The sequence below is a fragment of the Anser cygnoides genome, chromosome 28 (genome assembly GCF_040182565.1).
Source record: "Anser cygnoides isolate HZ-2024a breed goose chromosome 28, Taihu_goose_T2T_genome, whole genome shotgun sequence".
In the NCBI taxonomy this organism is placed as follows: domain Eukaryota; kingdom Metazoa; phylum Chordata; class Aves; order Anseriformes; family Anatidae; genus Anser; species Anser cygnoides.
Genome location: NC_089900.1, coordinates 1,113,274 through 1,134,301, shown reverse-complemented (window position 1 = coordinate 1,134,301; position 21,028 = coordinate 1,113,274). Strand labels below are relative to the sequence as shown.

The following is a 21,028-nucleotide window of genomic DNA, read 5'->3' as shown; positions in this document are numbered from 1 at the left end:
AAGCATCACACAAAAAGCACCCAACCATCTCCCTGGAGCACCCAAAATCCTCCCTGCAGAAACAAAGCTTTACCCTGGATCAAACTAGCCTCTCCCTTGGGCACACAAGCACATCTCCTAGGGTACACAAGCATCCCCAAAGAGCACTCAAGCATTTCTCTGGAGCCACCAAGAAACAGCCAGGATCACCAATCCATCTTCCTGAGACATCCAAAAGAATCTCTGCATCACCCAGCTGTCTTCTTGGAGAAACCAAGTATCTCCCTGCACACCCAGGGAGCATCTGGACACAGCAGCTAAGAAGCCTGGGGAGCACCCAGATTCTTCCTGGCACAGCCAAGAACTTCCATCGAGCAAGAAAGCAGCTCCTGAGTCCCGCGGGCATCTTCTGAGGCACCCAGGCATCATCTCCGCACCGGGATGAGCACACAAGCATCTCCTCCCCACAGCGGTTCCTGGGCCATTCAGGCTCGCACTGCACTTCAGCCCCTGCTCCATCGCGCACTCACCTCCCTGTCCTGCCCTGCTCTGCCCTCTGCTGCCTGCTGCCAGGGGCTTCCATCCCGACTGGGGCCTGCCCGCAACCAGGGGCCTTTTATCCCGACTGGGCTGCCGTGTCACGGCCCCACTGTGACGCCTGGGTGACACAGCCACCGCTGCCCCGCTGCCCATTGTGACGCCTGGCTGACACATTTCCTGCGTCCCATTTCCCTGGGACAGCCAAACACCTTGCTGGGGAACGCAATCACCTCCCTTGAAGACCAAAGGTCTCCCTGGGGGACCCAAGCATTTTCCCAGGGCGTGCTGCCATCTCCTCAGGGCGTTCAAGCACATTCCAGGAGCACACAGTCTTCTCCTGGAGGCACCCAAGAACATTCCCAGAGCACCCAAGCATCGATTTGGAGCAAGAAAGCACAACACAGGGGCACCCAGGCATGTCTCGAAAGCACCCAAGCATCTCCTTCGTGCAATCTAGCATCTCCTCAGGGTACACGAGCACCTCCAGGGGCATCCAGCTATCTTCCTGGGGACCCCCAGCACTTCCCTGTGGTCCACAAGCACTTCCCAGGCGGACACAAGCTTGTTTCCAGTAAACCAATGCTTCTCACCTGAGGAAACACACATATCCCCACAGCACCCACGCCTCGTTCTCCAGCGCTCAGCGCTCTCGTTGGAGCATGCAAGCACCTCAGCGGGGCAAACAAACACCTTCTCAGGGAACTCAACAACACTCTTGGAGCGCTCAAGCACCTCCCTGGAGCACACAAACTGCTCTCTGCAGTACTCATGCACATCCTGGGGCACCCAAGTGGCCCCAGAGCAATAGAGCATCTTCCTAGAGAGCCCGAAGACATTCCCAGGGCACACAAGCATCTACCCGGGGTACATAAGCATAGCCCTGGGCCACAAGACAAGCCTCCCTGGAGCACACAAAGTTATCCCCTAATCACACACAGTTCTGCCCAATCACCCAAGCATCTCCCTGCAGCACAGAAGCACCTGCCTGCAACACCCAAGCACCTCATTGGAGTGCCCAAGATTCTTCCCACAGCACTCGTGCATCTGAGTGGAGAACGCAAGCATCTCCCCAGGGCTCCACAACACCACCTGGGGCACACAAACATCTCACTGGACATGGGAAGCACCTCCCTTGGCACCCAAGAGCTTCTGTGGGATGCACACGCTCCTGCCAGCCATCAGCCGAGGGGACGCCAGCATTTTCCATCTGGCACCCAAGCATCTCCCTGGTCACCCAAGCATCTTCCTGGACATCCCAGGATCTCCCCGGGGCAAACGGGCATCAATCCACGTCACCCCTACACTTTCCGAAAGCCCCAAGGCTCCTCCCTTGCTCATTACATACTCTGTCCACGGGGCACACAAGCACTATCTTGGAGCACCAAAGAATCTCCCCAGGACACCCAAACACCTCCCTTGAATATGCAGACGCCTCCATGAGGAACCCAAGCATCTCCCCAGGGCACCCAAACATCTGCCTGGAGCACCAACACACCTCCCGACACAACACCAGCATCTCACTGCAGCACCGAAGCATCTCCCCTGGGAACCCAAGCACCTCCTGAGGCACACACCCATCTCCCCAGGGCTGCTCAGTGTCTGGGTGACACCAAGCATCCCCCTGCAACATGCAATTTCCTCCTTTTGGAAACCGAGCATGGCCTTGGCGCACACAAGCACCTCCCGGGATCAGCCCTGCAGAGCCTTGGAGGAGACAAGAAGCTCCCTGGGCACACCAGGCTCTTCCCAGGGCACTCAAGCACCTCCCTGGAGCACCCTGGAATCTCCATTTCAACCTTGGTTGCCCTGGGACATGCCTGGGTGCTCCACGAACATGCCTAATATCTAATGGAAATGAATGCTCTGGTAGTTTAAGACCGTCTCCTAGAAGATGCTTGAGTGCTCCAGAACGGGGCTTGCATGGCATGGGGAGATGCTTCAGTGCTCAAAGTGAGAGCTTGCGTTCTAGGGTTATGTGCTTGGGTGCCCTGGGACGCTTTCCCTTTTTTCCCCTGACTTTCTACTTGGGTGCAAAGGGAATTACTTGCGAGCACCAGGGGAAGAGTTGGGGTCCTGGGGCGATGGATGGGCACTCCAGAGGCTCTTGGGCACTCCAGGGAGATGCTGGTTTGCTCTGAGGAAACGCTTGTGTCATCCAAGGAGATCTTTTTAGTGCCCTGTGGCTATGCTTGGCAACTTAAGAGAGGTGCTTGGGTGCCCTGGGGTGATGCCTGGGTGCTCCACGGAAGTGCTTAGCTTCACCAGGGAAGTGCTTCAGTGTCCTGTGGAGATGCTGGAGTGCTCTGGGAGATGCCTGGGAAATGCCTGGCTACCTGCGGAAGATGCCTGTGGGATCCAGGGAGGTGCTTGAGTGACCTGCTCAAATGCTTGGGGATGTGGGAAGCTGCTTGTGTGCTCCAGAGACATGCTTGAACAATGCAGGGAGATGTTCTGGAGCTCCAAGACGACGCTTCTGTGCCCCAGGGAGACGCATGCTTTCTCCAGGGAGGTGCATGGCTGCTGTGTGCAGGTGCTTGGGTGTTCCAAGGATGATCCTGGGTGCCCCATGGAGATGCTTGGGTGCCCCCAGGTGATCCTTTGGTGCCCCTTGGTTTGCTCACGCACAAAAGATGGAGACTCACAACGATGCTTGGGCTCTCCAAGTACGTGCTTGGTTTCCCCAGGGAGATGCCTGGGTGCCACAGGAAGATGCTTGGGTGTTTCAGGAAGGTGTCTGGGTGGCCTGGGGATATGCTTGGGTGCTCCCAGGGAGGCGCTTGTGTTTCCAGGAAAATGCTCTAGGATGTCCAAGTATGCCTGGGGCAGACGCTTGGGTGCTGCACAGAGATGTTTGCATGCTCCAAGAGACACCAGGGTGGCTTGCTGAGAGACTTGGGTGCTCCAGGGAGGTTCTTGAATACCCCACGCAGGTGACCGGGTGCTCTGGGGAGATCTTTGGCTGCCTCAGCAAATTGCTTGTGCAGCACGGGGAGGTGCTTGTGCGTACCAAGGCTGTGATGGGTGACACAGAGTGATGCTTGGGGATCCTGGGGATCTACCTCTCCTACCCCAGGGAGAAGTTAGGGTACTCCAGAGAGGTCTCTGCATGCTTCACGGAGGTGCTTTTTGAACGAGCGAGATGCTGAAAGAACTTGCTTGGGGCTTTCAGATGGCAACCTAGTGATCGTAGGACGTGATAGTAAGGACAGAAATTTCTGCTGATATGAAGAAGAGAAAGAAAAAGACCTGTGCAACACACCGTTGATAGATGGCTCTGGTGTCCTAGAGGGAATTAGCCATTGCTTTGGGGAGAGTGGTGGAGATGCAGCCCACGTCGAGGATGGCGAGGTTGAGGAGGAAGAAGTACATGGGGGTGTGGAGGCAGTGGTCGCAGGGTACGGCAGTGAGGATGAGGCCGTTGCCCAGGAGGGCAGCCAGGTAGATGGCCAGGAAGAGCGCGAAGTGCAGGAGCTGCAGCTCCCGTGTGTCTGCGAATGGCAGGAGGAGGAACTCGGTGTTGGAGCTGCTGTTGGGCATTTGCTGACAATGGAAATCGTTGCCTGTTAAAAAGGAGAAGGCAGAACAAAGTCAGAACAGACTTCTCTGAGGAAAACATATTGGAAGTCTTAGATCACCCCCAGCCTGAGCCTCTCTTTGCAAAGAACCTTTATGCAGCTCTCTTGAGCTCAAGATGATGCTAGCTGAGAGTGGCACTGGGAGTGGGGGCTGCTGTGGAGTACTTTCTGCTGTGCATCGGGAGGGAAAAAGGAACACAGGGAAAACTCAAGTTCAGTCCACTTGTCAGATCCATGAGATTTGCAGAGCTGTTACAAAAAGCTCATGTGAACGCAGAGGCAAAGCTTCAGGGGGTTTGTTTGCTGTGTTTTATTCCATTTGCCCCTATAATCCTTAGGAGACGTATCGGGTGGTTGAACTCCGTGAGATTTCCTGTGCAGACCTGGTGAAATCCTGTGGGTGCCAGTAGTCAAAGGGACTGTCCCTTGGTGAAGACTGAGCAGAGCAGCTCTGCCCAGCAGTCCTGTTCACAGCTGCCCTTTGTCACCCCTCTGTGAGCTGCAGGAGCATCCCACTCAGGTGTTTCCCTGAGACGAAACTGGAGACAGCTGAGAGCAGAGAAGCCCCAGTCCCAGTGCAGCTGGACAGCATCCTCACCTTGTCTCTGGGTGAAGCTCTGAGGCAGACTGAGGTTGGGAGCTTCTCTTCATCTGGGCTCTGCCTGCTGTGCTGGGCATGCCTGCCCCACAGCCCATGGGCTGCAGGGGGGAGAGGAGGCCAGGGAGGGGCTGCTCCAGGGGAAGGGGACTGTACTGCAGGGCATGGCCACGAGGTGCCCGAATCCCCCCTGCCACGGCGTTTCTGGCAACAGCTCCTTCTGACCGCCTGCCCCTCTCTCTGCTGCCTGCAGCTGTCCCTGCTGGGAGCTGCTGCTCTGCGCCCACCTCTTCTTTCCCCTGCCCGTGCTCACAGACCCCATCCCACGCGGCTGTGCTCAGTGCTGCCCTGCAGCACCCTGCCACCCAACAGGGCACTGCCAAGGGGCACCTCCATGGCTGCAGGAGCTACAGGGCAGCTGACAGAGAGCCCGGCATGGCCAGCCAGGGCAGGGTGTCCTGGGCTGACTGGGGGCACCTGGGCTAGGGCACTGCAAAGGGCTTCCTCCAGACTTCCTCACCTCGCAGTGCAATCCAGCAGGACTCTCAAAGCCCACTGCATTGCCCACTGCCCTCCCAGAAACAAGACCCAGGAGGAGACCCTTCCAGGACGTGCAGCTGCATGGCCCTGCAGCCAGACACTTACCTTGTCAAGGGCTGTGCAGATTTCTCCTGCAGTCAGCTCTCAGCATCCTCTCACTCCCAACTGCCTTCAGCCCTTCTCCTTCTCTCCCCTCTGTGTCTCTGCTGTCGTCAGAGCCCCCAGCCCTGCTGCGCTGTGCAGAGGAGCTGCTCCTGGGCAGAGCTGTCTCTCTGCACCAGGGCCCTCTTGCCACGAGCGCTCTCTGTCCCAGGAGCCCGGCCCAGCTCAGCACCAGAGGCCCAGCCCAAGGCATTGGAATCACCCCTCTGGGGGCTTTGGTGATGAGCCCATGAACCTCAGGCACTGAGAGACAATTGAAGAAATCTCTCAAGAAGTCCAGGTCAGATGCAAGTTTCCTGCAGTGTCCCCCGAGGGCCAGGACTGACACAGCCTCCCTTGGAGCTCGTTAGAGCAGAGCATTGGAGGCAGTGAGGACAAGGAGACAAAGGCAATGTGAAGGTGACACTGATGTGTAGACAACCTGGATGTGTTTCACCAAAGAAAAGGACTACGCCTTGTCCCCTGGCACCCTGGAAGGGAAATCTGTTTCTGTCACACCTTGCTCAGGGCTCTTCCTGGGGCAGTAGGAGATGGGGATGTGCATTGCCAAGTGCAGGAAAATAGTCTGACCCCTGCCTGGTTCATAGGTGGGCGAGGTGTCAATTAGACTCTGGTGCTTTAGCAATTGGCTGTCTCCTCATAGGCTTTAGTGGCAGAGACAACAGCCATAGCCATGGACACAAATATCTCATAAGACAGCTGTCTATGAAGCCGGCCTGGTTCCTGGTGAGCAGGCACCTCTGCTCTATGGCATCGCTCGTGGTGCCCAGGCCCTCCTCCTCCTGGGCACGGCTCACTCAGCATGGTCCCAGTCTGCCCTGATGTGTGGGGTTCCTCTTGTCTGGTACAGGACTAGGCTCTTCTCCTTGTAAATGTCAAGAGGTTTCTGCGGGAGAAATCCTGGGATTTCTCAAGGTTCTCCCTGACTGACGCTCCATTCTGTCAGCTGTTAATATCTGCAGGCGGATGGCTCACCCTGACTGTGCTATCTATTATAAGAAAATATCCCCCGCTTATTTCATACATTCTACGTCATGCTCAGGTCGGACACTTTCCAGTTAATCACTACCACCTTTTCTGTCTTTTGAGATACATAAAAAATGTCTTGTAAAAACTACAAAACTGTTCAGCTCTGTTATTGGCACCAGCTACGAAAGGAGAGGAAAACTTTCTGTCAGTATATTGGGGAGATTTTGTTTTATTACAGAAAAGCAAAGAGAGAGGCAGTGCTGATATATAGGTAGACAAAACAAAACAATACAAAAAAAAAAAACACAGAGCAGTTTCATAACTGAATGGACACTGTATAAATCAAAACCATTTTTCTAGGAAACTAATGAACAGAAGTGACAATGAAGATAAAAGTAACAATAATGATAATGAAACAAGTATCCAGGAAATCACTTTTGGAGAAAGAGGAGAAATTTATCAGTATTCAGAAACATCCATGAAGCTACTTTTCTAACAGCATCTCTGAGCTCCTTGTTTCTTATGCTGTAGATGAGGGGGTTCACTACTGGAGGCACCACCGAGTACAGAACTGCCACCACCAGATCCAGGGATGGGGAAGAGATGGAGGGGGTCTTCAGGTAGCCAAATATGACAGTGCTGAGAAACAGGGAGACCACAAACAGGTGAGGGAGGCATGTGGAGAAGATTTTGTGCAGGCCCTGCTCCGAGGGCATCCTTAGCACTGCCATGAATATCTGCACATAGGACAGCATGATGAAAACAAAACAGCCAAACCCCAAAAAAGCGCTGAACATGAGAAATCCAACTTCCCTGAGGTAGGAGTCTATGCAGGAGAGCTTGAGGATCTGGGGGATTTCACAGAAGAACTGGTCCACAGCATTGCCTCGGCAGAGGGGCAGGGAAAATGTATCAGCGGTGTGCAGCACAGCGTTGAAAAAACCACAGCTCCAGGCAGCTGCTGCCATCTGGGCACAAGCTCTGCTGCCCAGGAGGGTCCCGTAGTGCAGGGGCTTGCAGATGGCAACGTAGCGGTCGTAGGACATAATGGTGAGAAGAGAATACTCTGCTGAAAACAGAAAGAAGAAAAAGACCTGTGCAGCACACCCTGAGTAGGAAATGGCCCTGGTGTCCCAGAGGGAATTGGCCATGGCTTTGGGGAGAGTGGTGGAGATGCAGCCCAGGTCGAGGAGGGCGAGGTTGAGGAGGAAGAAGTACATGGGGATGTGGAGGCGCTGGTCGCAGGCTACGGCGGTGAGGATGAGGCCGTTGCCCAGGAGGGCAGCCAGGTAGATGGCCAGGAAGAGCGCGAAGTGCAGGAGCTGCAGCTCCCGCGTGTCTGCAAATGTCAGGAGGAGGAACTCGGTGATGGAGCTGCTGTTGGACATCTGATCTTCCTGGACAAAGGGAACTACACAAGGAAGAAAAGATGGTGATAAACTAGGAGAGACAACTCTGAGGAAAACCTACCCCAGTTCTCATCGAAGCCCCCCTACAGTTACTTTCCCCTTTCTGAGACCTTGCTTGAGATCTGTTTGGTGATGGCTTGAGGGTGCCTCTGGGAGCAGCGGTCTGTGCTGTGGGCACTGGAGGAATCAGACTTGCCCTACAGCTCTAGGTAAATAAGAACAGGTTGTTTTCTCTGCTTTAATCTCTCTCTGATCTATGTAGCATTACAACTGTCAATACTCTTGACTGCAGAAAAGCGTTTGTGGTTTAGTTTCTTCCAGCTGCCTATGTCACACTCAGAAGCATTTTATATGTGGGAAGAAAACCCTGGCATTTGTAAAGTATTCCAGGGGAGATCTTGTGAGTCCCAGGAGGCAAAGGAACTGTCCTTACTACAGTAAGGACAGCCAGTCTTTCCATTTGTCCTGGTCCCAGCCAGAGTCCTCAAGGGCTTGGTCTAGTTGCCCACAAGGAGCTGCCCAATTACTGTGGCTTCAGGAACTCACTGGACAGAGATTCAGCTGCTGTTGGATATTTGATCCTCCTGCGAACGGAGATCTGCTGCCTCTGAATAGGGAGGCCTGTCCAAGGAGGAAAAAGAGTTAAAATGCTATGGTAGACCTCTGTAAGGAAAACCTACCCCATTTCTTGTGGTAACCTGAAAAAAATTGCCTCTTCACTTTCGGGAAGACTGGTCCTCTGTTAGATCTCAACTTGGTGCTTCAGGACTCAAGGGACTCTGCAGGAGACGGTCCTGCCCTAGAGCAGTATACAGATGGAACACAGGGTGCTCTCAGATGAAGTGTGCTTGGCAAAACTAGGAGTTTGTCACCTAAAACTAGCAGTTTGTCATTCTCAAAATTCATCCAACTGCAGAGCAAGGATTTCTGCATAACGTTCTGCTCTGTTTCTTTATACTTGTCCCCCCACACCTAAGAAGTGTATATAAGGCATACATCCTTGGCACTTGTACTGCCCACCAAGGGAAATCCTGGGGATCTTGCAAGGCAAAGGGACTGTCCGTCAGGGCAGAGTGAGGACAGCAGTTGTTTCCATCCATCCTGGTCCCAGCTGCCCTGTGCAGGAACCTCTGGAGGATGGTCACACTCAGGTGTTCCCCTGAAAAGAACCTGGATGCTGCTGAGAGCAGAGGAATCCAGGTTCAAAGGACAGATCTCCAAACCCCTCACCCATCTCATCGTACCTGAGGAGGATCTCAGCGCCCTGGTTTTCACCACGGACACAGAGGGATCATAGCACCTGCCCACATACAGCCATCCAGCAGCATTTCTACAGCCTTAGGACTGACGTGTCTTCTCCATGGGGCTGCTAGACGTGGAGCAGCTCCCTCTCACTCCCTGCCCATGGCTCTGCTGCCTGCAGCTGTCCCTGCCTGCAGCTGGGTCTCTGTCCCCACACCTCCTGCCTGCAGGTCACAGCCCCCATCCCACCCGCTGGGTGCTCAGCTCTGCCCTGCAGACACCTCCTGGCAGCAGGGCTCTGCCCAGGGGCAGCTCGCTGGGGGCACGTCCTAGAGACCAGGTCACACAGACCCTGCTGGCACTGCACGTGTGGTGGTGGAGCTTTCTAGGGGATGAGGGGAAGGAAAGGGACTTGCTGGAATCCTTGTAAATCTCCTTGTGATGGTTTAGCAGCCTCAGCCTCTTCTTGGAAATAAAAGCACCTATTTCTATCCCCACTGAGACAAAAGGAGAAAACTGAACGCAGAGACTCAGAAATACCAAAACAGGATTAGGTAAACCCTTCCTTGTCTCTGCTTTTGCAAAGTCCCCTTGGATACACCCTTGTGGTGCTGTGGAGCTCTGAGCAGGCTGCAGCCTCCCACCAGCAGCAGGACCCTGCCCTGCCGGGGGGGCTCCTTCCACCCGCAGCTTCTCCCCGCAGCGCCCTGGGCAGCTCCCCGCGCAGGCTGAGTGCTGAGCCTGGCAGGCGGCAGAGGCCCTGCCCCGGCACACAGCCCCTGGGGCACAGCAGGGACCCTGCTCTGCACCACAGCCCTGGGCACCCCTGCCTGCACGCGCGGCTTCTCCTTCCTCCAGGAGCTGCGGCTGCATTGCCCTCCAGCCAGAGACTTACCGGGGTCAGGGCTGGCAAGTGTTCTCCCCCAGCGAGCTCTGTGCATCCTGCCACTTCTGCCTGCCTTTACCCACTCTGTCTCTGCAGGCAGTGCCCCCAGCCCTGCTGCGCTGGGCACAGGAGCTGCTCCTGGGCAGAGCTGGCTCTCTGCAGCGCTGCGCGCTTGCCAGGAGCTCCCCTTGGGCCCAGGAGCCCGGCCCAGCTCAGCAGCACAGGCCCAGCCCAAGGCCTCCCTTGCTCTGCCCCCCACCAGGCTCCCTGCCCATGGCCCTGGGGCTGCAGGGGAACCTGCTGGGAAACAGCCTGAAGGGATCCCTGGGCTTCCCTCCCTCCGCTGGGCACACACACTTCTTGAGAGCATGCTAATTTCTCCTAACAGAAAACCAATTAAGTGTAGCTATCACATCTTCTTGTCCCGCTATCAGTTTGGGCATCCAGACAAAGTCAGGGAATTATCTTCTTTATCTCCTGTTCAGGGAAGGGATTCTGCAGAGTCAGTTGACACATCTCATGACGGATTTTAGGACTGGGACCAAAAGGGAGCTCATCTCACACCCATGCCTGCCCCAGACCCACAGGAAATGGGATTCCTCTGCCCTCCCTTTAATGTACACCACATGGGCACCTGAAGGTGAGCTCCTTGACTCAGCTCCAACATCATTAATGGAGATGGAGGAAATCAGGGGGCTGCAAACACCTGGTGACATGTCAGGGGGCAGAGGGACGTGCAGGTATCTGCAAGCTCTCATGGAGGAGCCCTAAGGGACAGGGCAGCACCTGGGGGCATCCCCCAGGGGCATCCTGGTGGGGAATGCCTTTGGCCAGCTGAAGTGACAGCAAATGCACACTTTTAGGACAACTAAACCTGTCCCTCCTCAGTAGGCTCAGGGCAGCCTGTAGAGGTATCCACCTGACCCAATGGAGAACTGTGCCACAGGGAGACCTGAGTCTCTCTCCCTCTTCTCCATCTGGTTTTCCCTCCATCTCCAGTGACTGTAACGGCACTTGTCTCACGGACATCCCTACATTGCCTAACCTCGTTCAGGGCAGCTGCTCCATGTAATAGCCAGTTCCAGGCCTGCAGTGCTACCTGAGATGCCAGTGCTGCCCAGCACCACTGGAGCATGCAGCTGACACGGGCAGCACAGGACCCACAGGACAGCTCTGGCCATTCATAGCTGGTACTTAACGGGAACCCCGATGGCATCTCCGACAGATCTGGTGCTTATGAGCAAGTGACCAATCTGCCATCCACGGCAGCATGTCTCTGCTGTGAAGGAAAGCCTCTGCATGCCCTTGCTTGGGCACAAAATCTGAGACAAGGCTGAGTTTGGCCCTTGTGCCACAGCTGAGGTGCTGCAGCCCAGATGTGCCCCAATGCCCTCAGCGTGGGGCACAGGCAGGAGGAGCTGGATCCCCGCCTGCTGTCACAGGGCTGGGACATGGATGGAAGAGCTGCTGAGGTGTGGGGGGACAGGTCCCTCAGCTTGGGGTGCTGTGCTGGATGGGTGCAGATTCTTCAGAAGAGACAGGTGGGGATGATCAACAGCGATTACGTTTGCCATTCCCTCTTGTACCACCTCTGCCTCCTGCATGGCAGACTGGGGGATGTTGCTGAGGCCTTCTCAGAGCACAGAGCCTTGTGGGACGTCCAGGGAGGAAGGCCCTGGCACGCACTGCAATTCCATCCATATAACACATCCTACTTCTCCAAGTGAGGGACATGCAGTGCAGAGGAGTTCAGGCACGGTGAGGGGCTGTTGCATCCCAGGTGCCTTCGCTCCCATCTTTTGAAAAAAGCCCACGCCCAGGACAAGCCTCAAACCCCACCTTCCTGGAAGGGCTTCCAAGAGCAGAGGTGTGTTGGGGCAGGAGGACACTGGTGACTTCTCCAGTACTCCACTTCCTATATCCAATGGCCTTTGTCACCATTTGGAGATGTTCCTGGTGGATTTGTCAAGATCACACTTGCCGAGGCGACCGGCTCCGGGGCAGACGTGCGCTGCAGCGGAGCGCGGGATCGGGACAGGCAGGGCTATTTTTCGGGCATCGAGCCTACGTGAGGGAGCCGCCAGGCACCGGCAGCCCTCGTGAGGGAGGCTGACGAGGCGTAGGCGGGGCCAGCAGCGTCAGCGACAGCTCCTCCCCCCGGCCGTCAAAGGCAGCCCTTAGGGAGCGCGAGCGACCAGGAGCGCGGTGACCAGGGCCGGCAAACAGGGAGCGACGCGGTGGGAGTGACGCGGCAGTTAGCGAGGCAGTTGGCGCAGGCAGGGCGGGCAGGCAGGGCGGAGCGCTCACACCCGCCCATAGGGACAATTCCTCTAACGGCACTCTCCTGTCAGCTGGGCTACAATGGTCTCCACCAGGCACGGTGCCTTCTCTAGGAAGTCAGTGCACACCCAGACCGACTGCCCGTCCAAACATGCGGCAGTTCAGGTCTCCGGATGCGGGGAGTGTATGAGCCTCTTGCTGCCATCTGCGGGAGGCAGGGAGACTGCTTGCGTGAGGTGCGAGCAGGTGGACGACCTGGTCTGCATGGTGGCGGAACTCAAGGAAGAGGTGCAGAGGCTGAGGGATATCAGGGAGTGCGAGCGGGAGATAGACTGGTGGAGCAACTCCCTGCAGGACCGGAGGGAGAGGGACCAGGGTGAGACGCCCCAAAGGGGGGTGGACCCCCTGCCCTGTTGCCATCGGGCAGAGGGAGGGGACCTGCGAGTTGAGGAGGAATGGAGGCAGGTCCCTGCTCGACCTCGCAGGAGATGCCCTCCCCTTCCGGCACCGCCTTCCCAGGTGCCCTTGAACAATAGGTTTGAGGCCCTGGAGCTCGAGAGACCCGTGGGTGAGGATGAGGTAGGAAGCCTACCCGGGAGGATGTCTGAGGTGAGGAAGTTGACTCCACGCCTCAGGACTGCCTCCACCAAGAAAGAAAGAAGGGTGATTGTTGTGGGCGGCTCCCTCCTCAGGGGAACGGAGGGCCCTATTTGTCGGCCTGACCCCACACATAGGGAAGTCTGCTGCCTCCCTGGGGCCAGGGTCAGAGACGTTACCAGGAAGCTTCCAAACTGGTTCGCCCCTCTGACTATTACCCGCTTTTGATAGTCCAGGCTGGCAGCGATGATGTTGAAAAGAGAAGCCTCAGGGCCATCAAACAGGACTATAGGGGACTGGGACGATTGGTGAAGGGAGCGGGAGTGCAGGTGGTGTTTTCGTCTATCCCTACGGGGGAAGGGAGAGGCACGGAGAGGACACGGAAAGCTCATGTGGTTAATGGGTGGCTCAGAGGCTGGTGCCAGCATAGAAATTTTGGGTTTTTTCACCATGGGGAGCTTTACTCGGCACCCGGCCTGATGGCCCCAGATGGGTCTCTATCTCCAAGGGGAAAACGGATCCTAGGCCAGGAGCTGGCGGGGCTCATAGAGAGAGCTTTAAACTAGGTAAGAAGGGGGACAGGGCTCAAACAAGGCTTGTTGGAGCTGTGCCGGGGGAAACAATGGCTACGCCGGGGAAGAAGGCGATGGCCCAGCTGAAGTGCATTTACACTAATGCACGCAGCATGGGTAACAAACAGGAGGAGCTGGAAGCCATTGTGCAGCAGGCAGGCTACGACTTGGTTGCCATCACGGAGACGTGGTGGGACCGCTCCCACGACTGGAGTGCTGCAATGCCTGGCTATCGGCTCTTCAGGAGGGACAGGCAGCACAGAAGGGGTGGTGGCGTGGCCCTCTACATTAGAGAATCTTTTGATGTTGTGGAACTCCAGGCTGGGAATGATAAGGTTGAATCCCTGTGGGTTAGGATCCGCGGGAAGGCCGGCAAGGCTAGCATCCTGGTGGGGGTCTGTTATAGACCGCCGAACCAGGATGAGGAGACGGATGAGGAGTTTTATAGGCAACTGACAGAAGTTGCAAAATCGTCGGCGCTTGTCCTCGTGGGGGACTTCAACTTCCCGGACATATCCTGGAAACACAACACGGCACAGAGAAAGCAGTCTAGGAGGTTTCTGGAGAGCGTGGGAGATAGCTTCCTGACGCAGCTGGTCAGTGAACCTACCAGGGGTGGTGCCCCGCTAGACCTTCTCTTCACAAACAGAGAAGGACTGGTGGGAGATGTGGTGGTCGGAAGCTGTCTGGGGCAGAGTGACCACGAAATGGTAGAGTTCTCTATTCTTGGCGAGGCCAGGAAGGGGACCAGTAAAACTGCCGTCTTGGACTTCCGGAGGGCTGACTTTGAGCTGCTCAGGACGCTGGTTGGCCGAGTCCCTTGGGAGGCGGTTCTGAAGGGCAGAGGAGTCCAGGAAGGCTGGGCGCTCCTCAAGAAGGAAATCGTGATGGCACAGGAGCGGTCCGTCCCCACGTGCCCAAAGATGAGCCGGCGTGGAAGAAGACCGGCCTGGCTCAACAGAGAGTTGCGGCTGGAGCTTAGCAGAAAAAAGAGGGTTTATAATCTTTGGAAAAAAGGGCGGGCCACTGAGGAGGACTACAAGGATGTAGCGAGGCTGTGCAGGGAGAACATTAGAAAGGCCAAAGCTCATCTGGAGCTCAACCTGGCTACTGCCGTTAAAGACAACAAAAAATCCTTTTACAAATATATCAACGCGAAACGGAGGACTAGGGAGAATCTCCATCCTTTACTGGATGCGAGGGGAAACCTAGTTACTAAGGATGAGGAAAAGGCTGAGGTGCTTAATGCCGCCTTTGCCTCAGTCTTTAGCGGCAATACCGGTTGTTCTCCGGACACCCAGTGCCCTGAGCTGGTGGAAGGGGATGGGGAGCAGGATGTGGCCTTCGCTATCCATGAGGAAATGGTTGGCGACCTGCTACGGAGCTTGGATGTGCGCAAGTCGATGGGGCCGGATGGGATCCACCCAAGGGTACTGAGAGAACTGGCGGAGGAGCTGGCCGAGCCGCTTTCCATCATTTATCGGCAGTCCTGGCTATCGGGGGAGGTCCCGGTTGACTGGCGGCTAGCCAATGTGACGCCCATCTATAAGAAGGGCCGGAGGGCAGACCCGGGGAACTATAGGCCTGTCAGTTTGACCTCAGTGCCGGGGAAGCTCATGGAGCAGATTATCTTGAGGGTCATCACGCGGCACTTGCAGGGCAAGCAGGCGATCAGGCCCAGTCAGCATGGGTTTATGAAAGGCAGGTCCTGCTTGACGAACCTGATCTCCTTCTATGACCAAGTGACGCGCTTGGTGGATGAGGGAAAGGCTGTGGACGTGGTCTACCTTGACCTCAGTAAGGCTTTTGACACCGTTCCCCACAACATTCTCCTCAAGAAACTGGCTGCTCGGGGCTTGGACTGGCGTACGTTTCGCTGGGTTAGAAACTGGCTGGATGGCCGGGCCCAGAGAGTTGTGGTGAATGGAGTCAAATCTGGTTGGAGGCCGGTCACTAGTGGAGTCCCCCAGGGCTCGGTACTGGGGCCGGTCCTCTTTAATATCTTTATTGATGATCTGGATGAGGGCGTCCAGTGCACCCTCAGTAAGTTTGCAGATGACACCAAGCTAAGTGCGTGTGTCGATCTGCTCGAGGGCAGGAAGGCTCTGCAGGAGGATCTGGATAGGCTGGAGCGATGGGCTGAGGTTAACTGCATGAAGTTCAACAAGGCCAAGTGCCGGGTCCTGCACCTGGGCTGCAACAACCCCAAGCAGAGCTACAGGCTGGGAGATGAGTGGCTGGAAAGCTGCCTGGCCGAGAAGGACCTGGGAGTATTGGTGGATAGTCGGCTGAATATGAGCCAGCAGTGTGCTCAGGTGGCCAAGAAGGCCAACGGCATCCTGGCCTGTATAAGAAGCAGTGTGGCCAGCAGGTCGAGGGAAGTGATTGTGCCCCTGTACTCGGCTCTGGTGAGGCCGCACCTCGAGTACTGTGTTCAGTTTTGGGCCCCTCGCTACAGGAAGGACATGGACGTGCTCAAGCGAGTCCAGAGAAGGGCGACCAAGCTTGTGAGGGGTCTGGAGAACAAGTCTTACGAGGAGCGACTGAGGGAGCTGGGCTTGTTCAGCCTGGAGAAGAGGAGGCTCAGGGGCGACCTCATCGCTCTCTACAGTTACCTGAAAGGAGGCTGTAGAGAGGTGGGGGTTGGTCTATTCTCCCACGTGCCTAGTGACAGGACGAGGGGGAATGGGCTAAAGTTGCGACAGGGGAGTTTTAGGTTGGATGTTAGGAAGTACTTCTTTACCGAAAGGGTTATTAAGCATTGGAACGGGCTGCCCAGGGAGGTGGTGGAGTCACCATCCCTGGAGGTCTTTAAAAGACGTTTAGATGTAGAGCTTAGGGATATGGTTTAGTGGAGTACTTAGTGTTGGGCCGGAGGTTGGACTCGATGATCTTGAGGTCTCTTCCAACCTAGAGAAATCTGTGAATCTGTGAATCCTGTGGAAAAGAACTGGGCAGAAGGGATGCGACTGTTTCTCAGGACAAGAAGGTAAATCTCTCGTCTCTCTCCCAAGCTGCGCCGTCTCCATGCTGCTGACCTCATAGGCTTTCAAATCACACGTGCTGATGTCACAGGGGGATGCACTGCATCACCAGGATATCGTCACTGGAGCAGCAGCAGTGCCGGCACTTCCCTGCAAGGCCTGGTCCCTGCTGGGCACTGCTTGGGTGCTCCCCACCGCTGTCCTTCTGTTGCCAGGAGTGGGGGCAGCAGGCAGCAAGGTTGCAGTGGGCGACCCTCGCTGACGGGCGGAGGAGCAGGAGCACCTTGCAGAAGAGCTGTGGTTGAGGAGCGAGGGCAGGCATCCCTTGTCCTGAGCTGAGGGCCAGCAGAGAGTGAGATGGAGGGCTGCTGGAGTGCGACCATCACCTCCAACCTGATTTCCCTGTTTCCAGTGCTCCTGCAGCTCTCCTCCAAAGGTAAGGGTGTCAGGAGCCCCTTCCCAAGGGGTGGCCGAGGGGCTGTCAGCTATCCAGAGCTCCAAGTCCAGGGCTTTGGGAGGAGGCTGGATAGGGCTGATGGCTGCTGCAAGAGCCTTGCCTGAGAGTCCCTCTGGGCTCAGGGGACAATGTGGCAGTCAGGATTCCTGGGTCCTGATGCTAGGTCTGCCCTGAACCCAAGGGCTCTGCTAGGCATGGCTCAGACTTCTCCTGATGGGGACAATCCAGGGCCAGGTTTCCCTGGGAGCTAGTGCCTCTTTGAGATCTGGCTCTGGGAGGAAAGACCTCTGGTGTCCCAGAGCCTGGTGTGGCCTGCAGCTTCCCCAGGCCTCTCAGGGATGTGCCAGAAATGCCTGTGTTGGAAATCAAGCCTTCCTCTTCTACTGCTCTCCTTCAGGGGAACCTCTGTTCCTTCTTTTCTGTGCAGCCAGGCTGGCACAGCATGTCCTGGGTGTTGAGATGCCATCCCTGGGTGGCCACAGTCCTGGTGCTGAACCCTTTCCATGTCCATTACTGTGGTGGTGTTATCCAGCTACGCAGGTGAACTCCACGGCAACTGCTCTTTCACTTCCAACCTACAGCACCTGTGGGAACGGTGTGAAGCTGAGGCAGGGGAAGTTTAGGCTGGACATCGGGAAGAGGTTCTTCACCGAGAGGGTGGTTGCACACTGGAACAGGCTTCCCAGTGAAGGAGTCACTGCACCAAGCCTGTCTGAATTTAAGAAGAGATTGGACTGTGCATTTAGTCACATGGTCTAAATTTTTGGGCAGACCTGTGTGGTGCCAGGAGTTGGACTTAATGATCCTTATGGGTCCCTTCCAACTCAGGATATTCTGTGATTCTATGATTCTATGATTCTACAAGGAAAAGGGGGAAAAAATACGATGAAAAGACCTCAGGGGTTGAGGCAGAGCATGAGGTCACCCACCAAATACCACCGTGGGCACCAATTATCATCACGGACAAGACAGACTTAGCATAGGCAGATTAATAGAATTTATTTCCTATTACCAGTGGACTACAACCAGCAGGAACCACAAGCAAACTAAAAACACCATTCCCCCCATCCAGCCTCTTGTAACTCCTTCCCCTGAGTGGTGCAGGGGAATGGGGATTGCAGTCAGTCCATGACACTTGTCTCCACCACTCCTTGACAATCCATCTCCGCCCTCTCTGGGTCCCTCCTGTGGGATGCCCTCCTTCCTGAATGGATCCTGCATGGGGCCCAAAGGGTTGAGATAATAACAGATATGACCAGATCATGTTAAAATAAAATGGTTACAAGCATTATATCTGCTTCATAGCTGCTGACCACAAGGTGTATTTTTTTATTTATTTTTTAACCTCGGTGTAGTAGTTGTGTTTCACCTCAGAATTCTGTTAGATAGCACATTACGTACTCGGTGTATTCCCTGTTGTGCTGGGGGCTTTCTGGGGGCTGGTTTATGGTTATTAGTTTACTCTACTGGGTAACGCTGCCTCATGTTATGATGAAATTGCTGGTCATGAGACTAATCTGGTAGTTGTACTCAGCATTGTTGTCACCTCCATACTTGAGGAACCTTCTCTTGGAAACTGTTCATAATTAACAGTCGTTACCTTTTCTCCTCGGGGAGACAATCTATGGGAAGGATGAGGGAGGACACTTCTTCTCCCCACTTCTTCCCTCTCCCTTTCTCCTTCACCTCCCCCTTTCTCCTCCAGGCTAGTTACAATACCTCTTCAAAACTTTCAATATCCTTGGGATGTTCAAACCAACTTCTTCTTATTCTTATTTCTCCTGAATGTGTTTCAGGTTTTCTTTAAGGTTAGGGTAACCTATTTCTAGAATGCCACATAGGGATGTGCCTTGAGGCAGGATAATTATGAGTGGCAGGGAATGTGGGAGGATATGGGTGGGCACCTAGAACTGTAGACACCTGAAATGCTTTGTTACTTCACCCATGAACAAGGGCAGAATCCTAAAAAAAAAAATAATCACAGAATGCTTGAAAAAGGACTGTCATCACCCTGGCAATTCCAAAGAGACAGAAATCACTGCAACGTGCTGGGGCTTGGCCTTTGCTTACTGAGTTGCAATCTACACAACTCCAATCCCTGTGACTGGGCCACAGAACCAACCTGTGCCTGTATCAGTCATACGTATACGTGAGAAAAAAACCACCTTGTTTAGCAATGAAAGAAGCTCCTACTCATACAGGGAAGGAGGAAGAAGAAGAAGAGGCAGGCTACTCCCAAGTAGGGCTGTCAGAGGAACAGGTGGATGAAGAGTGAGATAACATAAAATCATCAGTAAGCACCTGATCACTGTTCCTTGGGGAGCTGTGAGATGTGCGAAAAGATTTCATCCATCATCTAGGCCAGCACATTGTCACCTGGCTGATCTGACACTGGGATAACAGGGCCAGTAGCCTGGAATTAGAGGACAGGGAAGACAAGCAGCTGGGATCCCTCCCCAGGGAAGGGGCATTGACAAAGCAGTTGGAAAGGGGGCACAAACCCTCACTCTCTTGAGGCAACTCCTGTCAGGCCTAAAGGAAAGGTATCCCTTCAAGGAAGACGTTGTATGTCACCCAGGCAAATGGACCACCACGGAGAGAGGCAGCCCGTATCTGATGGAATTGGCCATGCTGGAGGTGATTTATGGTGATTTATGCACATTAAACAGTTTTCTACCTTGCCCGGTCCCTCACAGGATCCTTCAGTTGTGGGGTTGCTCAGGGTCGAAGTGCCAGTAGCTACCCAAATGGTGCACCAGTGGCAATATGGCACTATCCGAGACTCCCTGATTACCACATATATGCTGATTCATCAACTGGAGAGCCAAGGACTGATCAGCAAAACTCGCTCACCCTTTAATAATCCCATAGGGTCAGTGCAAACATCTAGTGGAGAGCTGCAACTAACAGTGGAGTACTGTGTCTAGAATGAAGTCACACCAAATTCAATAGGTCATCTATAGTCTTCTCTCCTTACACTCTTAGCTCTAAGAGCAGTTAAATGATCCCTTACAGTATCTGAATGCTGCTGTCCGATCCCTTCCTGGGATCATAAGGAACCAGTACCTCCAGGCCAGAACACTCTCCCTGTACCCATGGATGCACGCCCTAAGGTCCCATGAACTGTTAAGGGTGTAGTTTGCAAAGTAACCACTGATTTTGTCCCCACCCACCAGCTGTTGTACCCCTGCAGAGTCCTGCCTCAAGGCACAAAGGGCAGGGAGACCTTGCTGGTGAGAGCTGAGGCCCTGTGCAGATGTCCGTGACACAACAGCCATTACAGCCAAGGGTCATGTAGAAGAGAAAGGAAAAAGAGAACTTTTAAAAGAAAACAGAACATTTAAAAGAGAACAGAATAGGTTTAGCTCTCCCTGTGACACACGACTCCTTTTGCTCTGCTGACAGCCTCTGCAGGCTGCCCTGCACATAAGGAGTAGGGACAGGTTCAGTTGTCCTACATGTGGCATCTGCTGCCATTTCAGTTAACCAAAGGAATGCCTCCACCACACTCCCAGGGGATCAACCTCAAATTTCACCAGATGTTTGCATCTGAACAGCTCCTGCCTGTCCTCCATCTCCACTAAGGAGCTATTGTGGCTCAGTAATTCGCATTAAGCTGCCTATGTTGTGGACACCTGAACTGAGGCCAGAGGAATCCCAGCTCTTGTGAATCTGTGGCAGACATGGGAGGGAGCTGAGACCCTCTTCCAGCCCCAGGAATAACAAGCAGCATGAGATGCCTCGACTGACTCTGCTGAATTCCTTCCTCAAGTGGGGATGAAGGAGATCAGTCCCTGACCATGACTTCATGTCCTAACTGATACTGGGACATGAAGAAGTTATTGTTACAGCTAATTCACTTTCTCCTAGGAGAAATGATGCTGGTGTGAAGAAGTGTGTGTGCCCAGGGGAGGGAGGGAACCCCAGGGATCCCTTCAGGCTGTTTCCCAGCAGGTTCCCCTGCAGCCCCAGGGCCATGGGCAGGGAGCCTGGTGGGGGGCAGAGCAAGGGAGGCCTTGGGCTGGGCCTGTGCTGCTGAGCTGGGCCGGGCTCCTGGGCCCAAGGGGAGCTCCTGGCAAGCGCGCAGCGCTGCAGAGAGCCAGCTCTGCCCAGGAGCAGCTCCTGTGCCCAGCGCAGCAGGGCTGGGGGCACTGCCTGCAGAGACAGAGTGGGTAAAGGCAGGCAGAAGTGGCAGGATGCACAGAGCTCGCTGGGGGAGAACACTTGCCAGCCCTGAC

The 21,028-nt window shown here is 55.0% G+C and overlaps 2 protein-coding genes across 2 annotated transcripts in view; both read right to left on the bottom strand.

Moving 5' to 3' along the window:
• The window catches only part of LOC136787245 (ceramide synthase-like), a 573,680-nt gene that overhangs the window by 457,778 nt on the left and 94,874 nt on the right, over window positions 1-21,028 (bottom strand). The window lies entirely within an intron of this gene.
• Window positions 6,795-7,838, bottom strand: LOC136787239 (olfactory receptor 14J1-like). The gene has a single exon (XM_066984389.1). The coding sequence runs from the start codon at window positions 7,749-7,751 to the stop codon at window positions 6,795-6,797; it is 957 nt and encodes a 318-aa protein (XP_066840490.1). The 5' UTR covers window positions 7,752-7,838.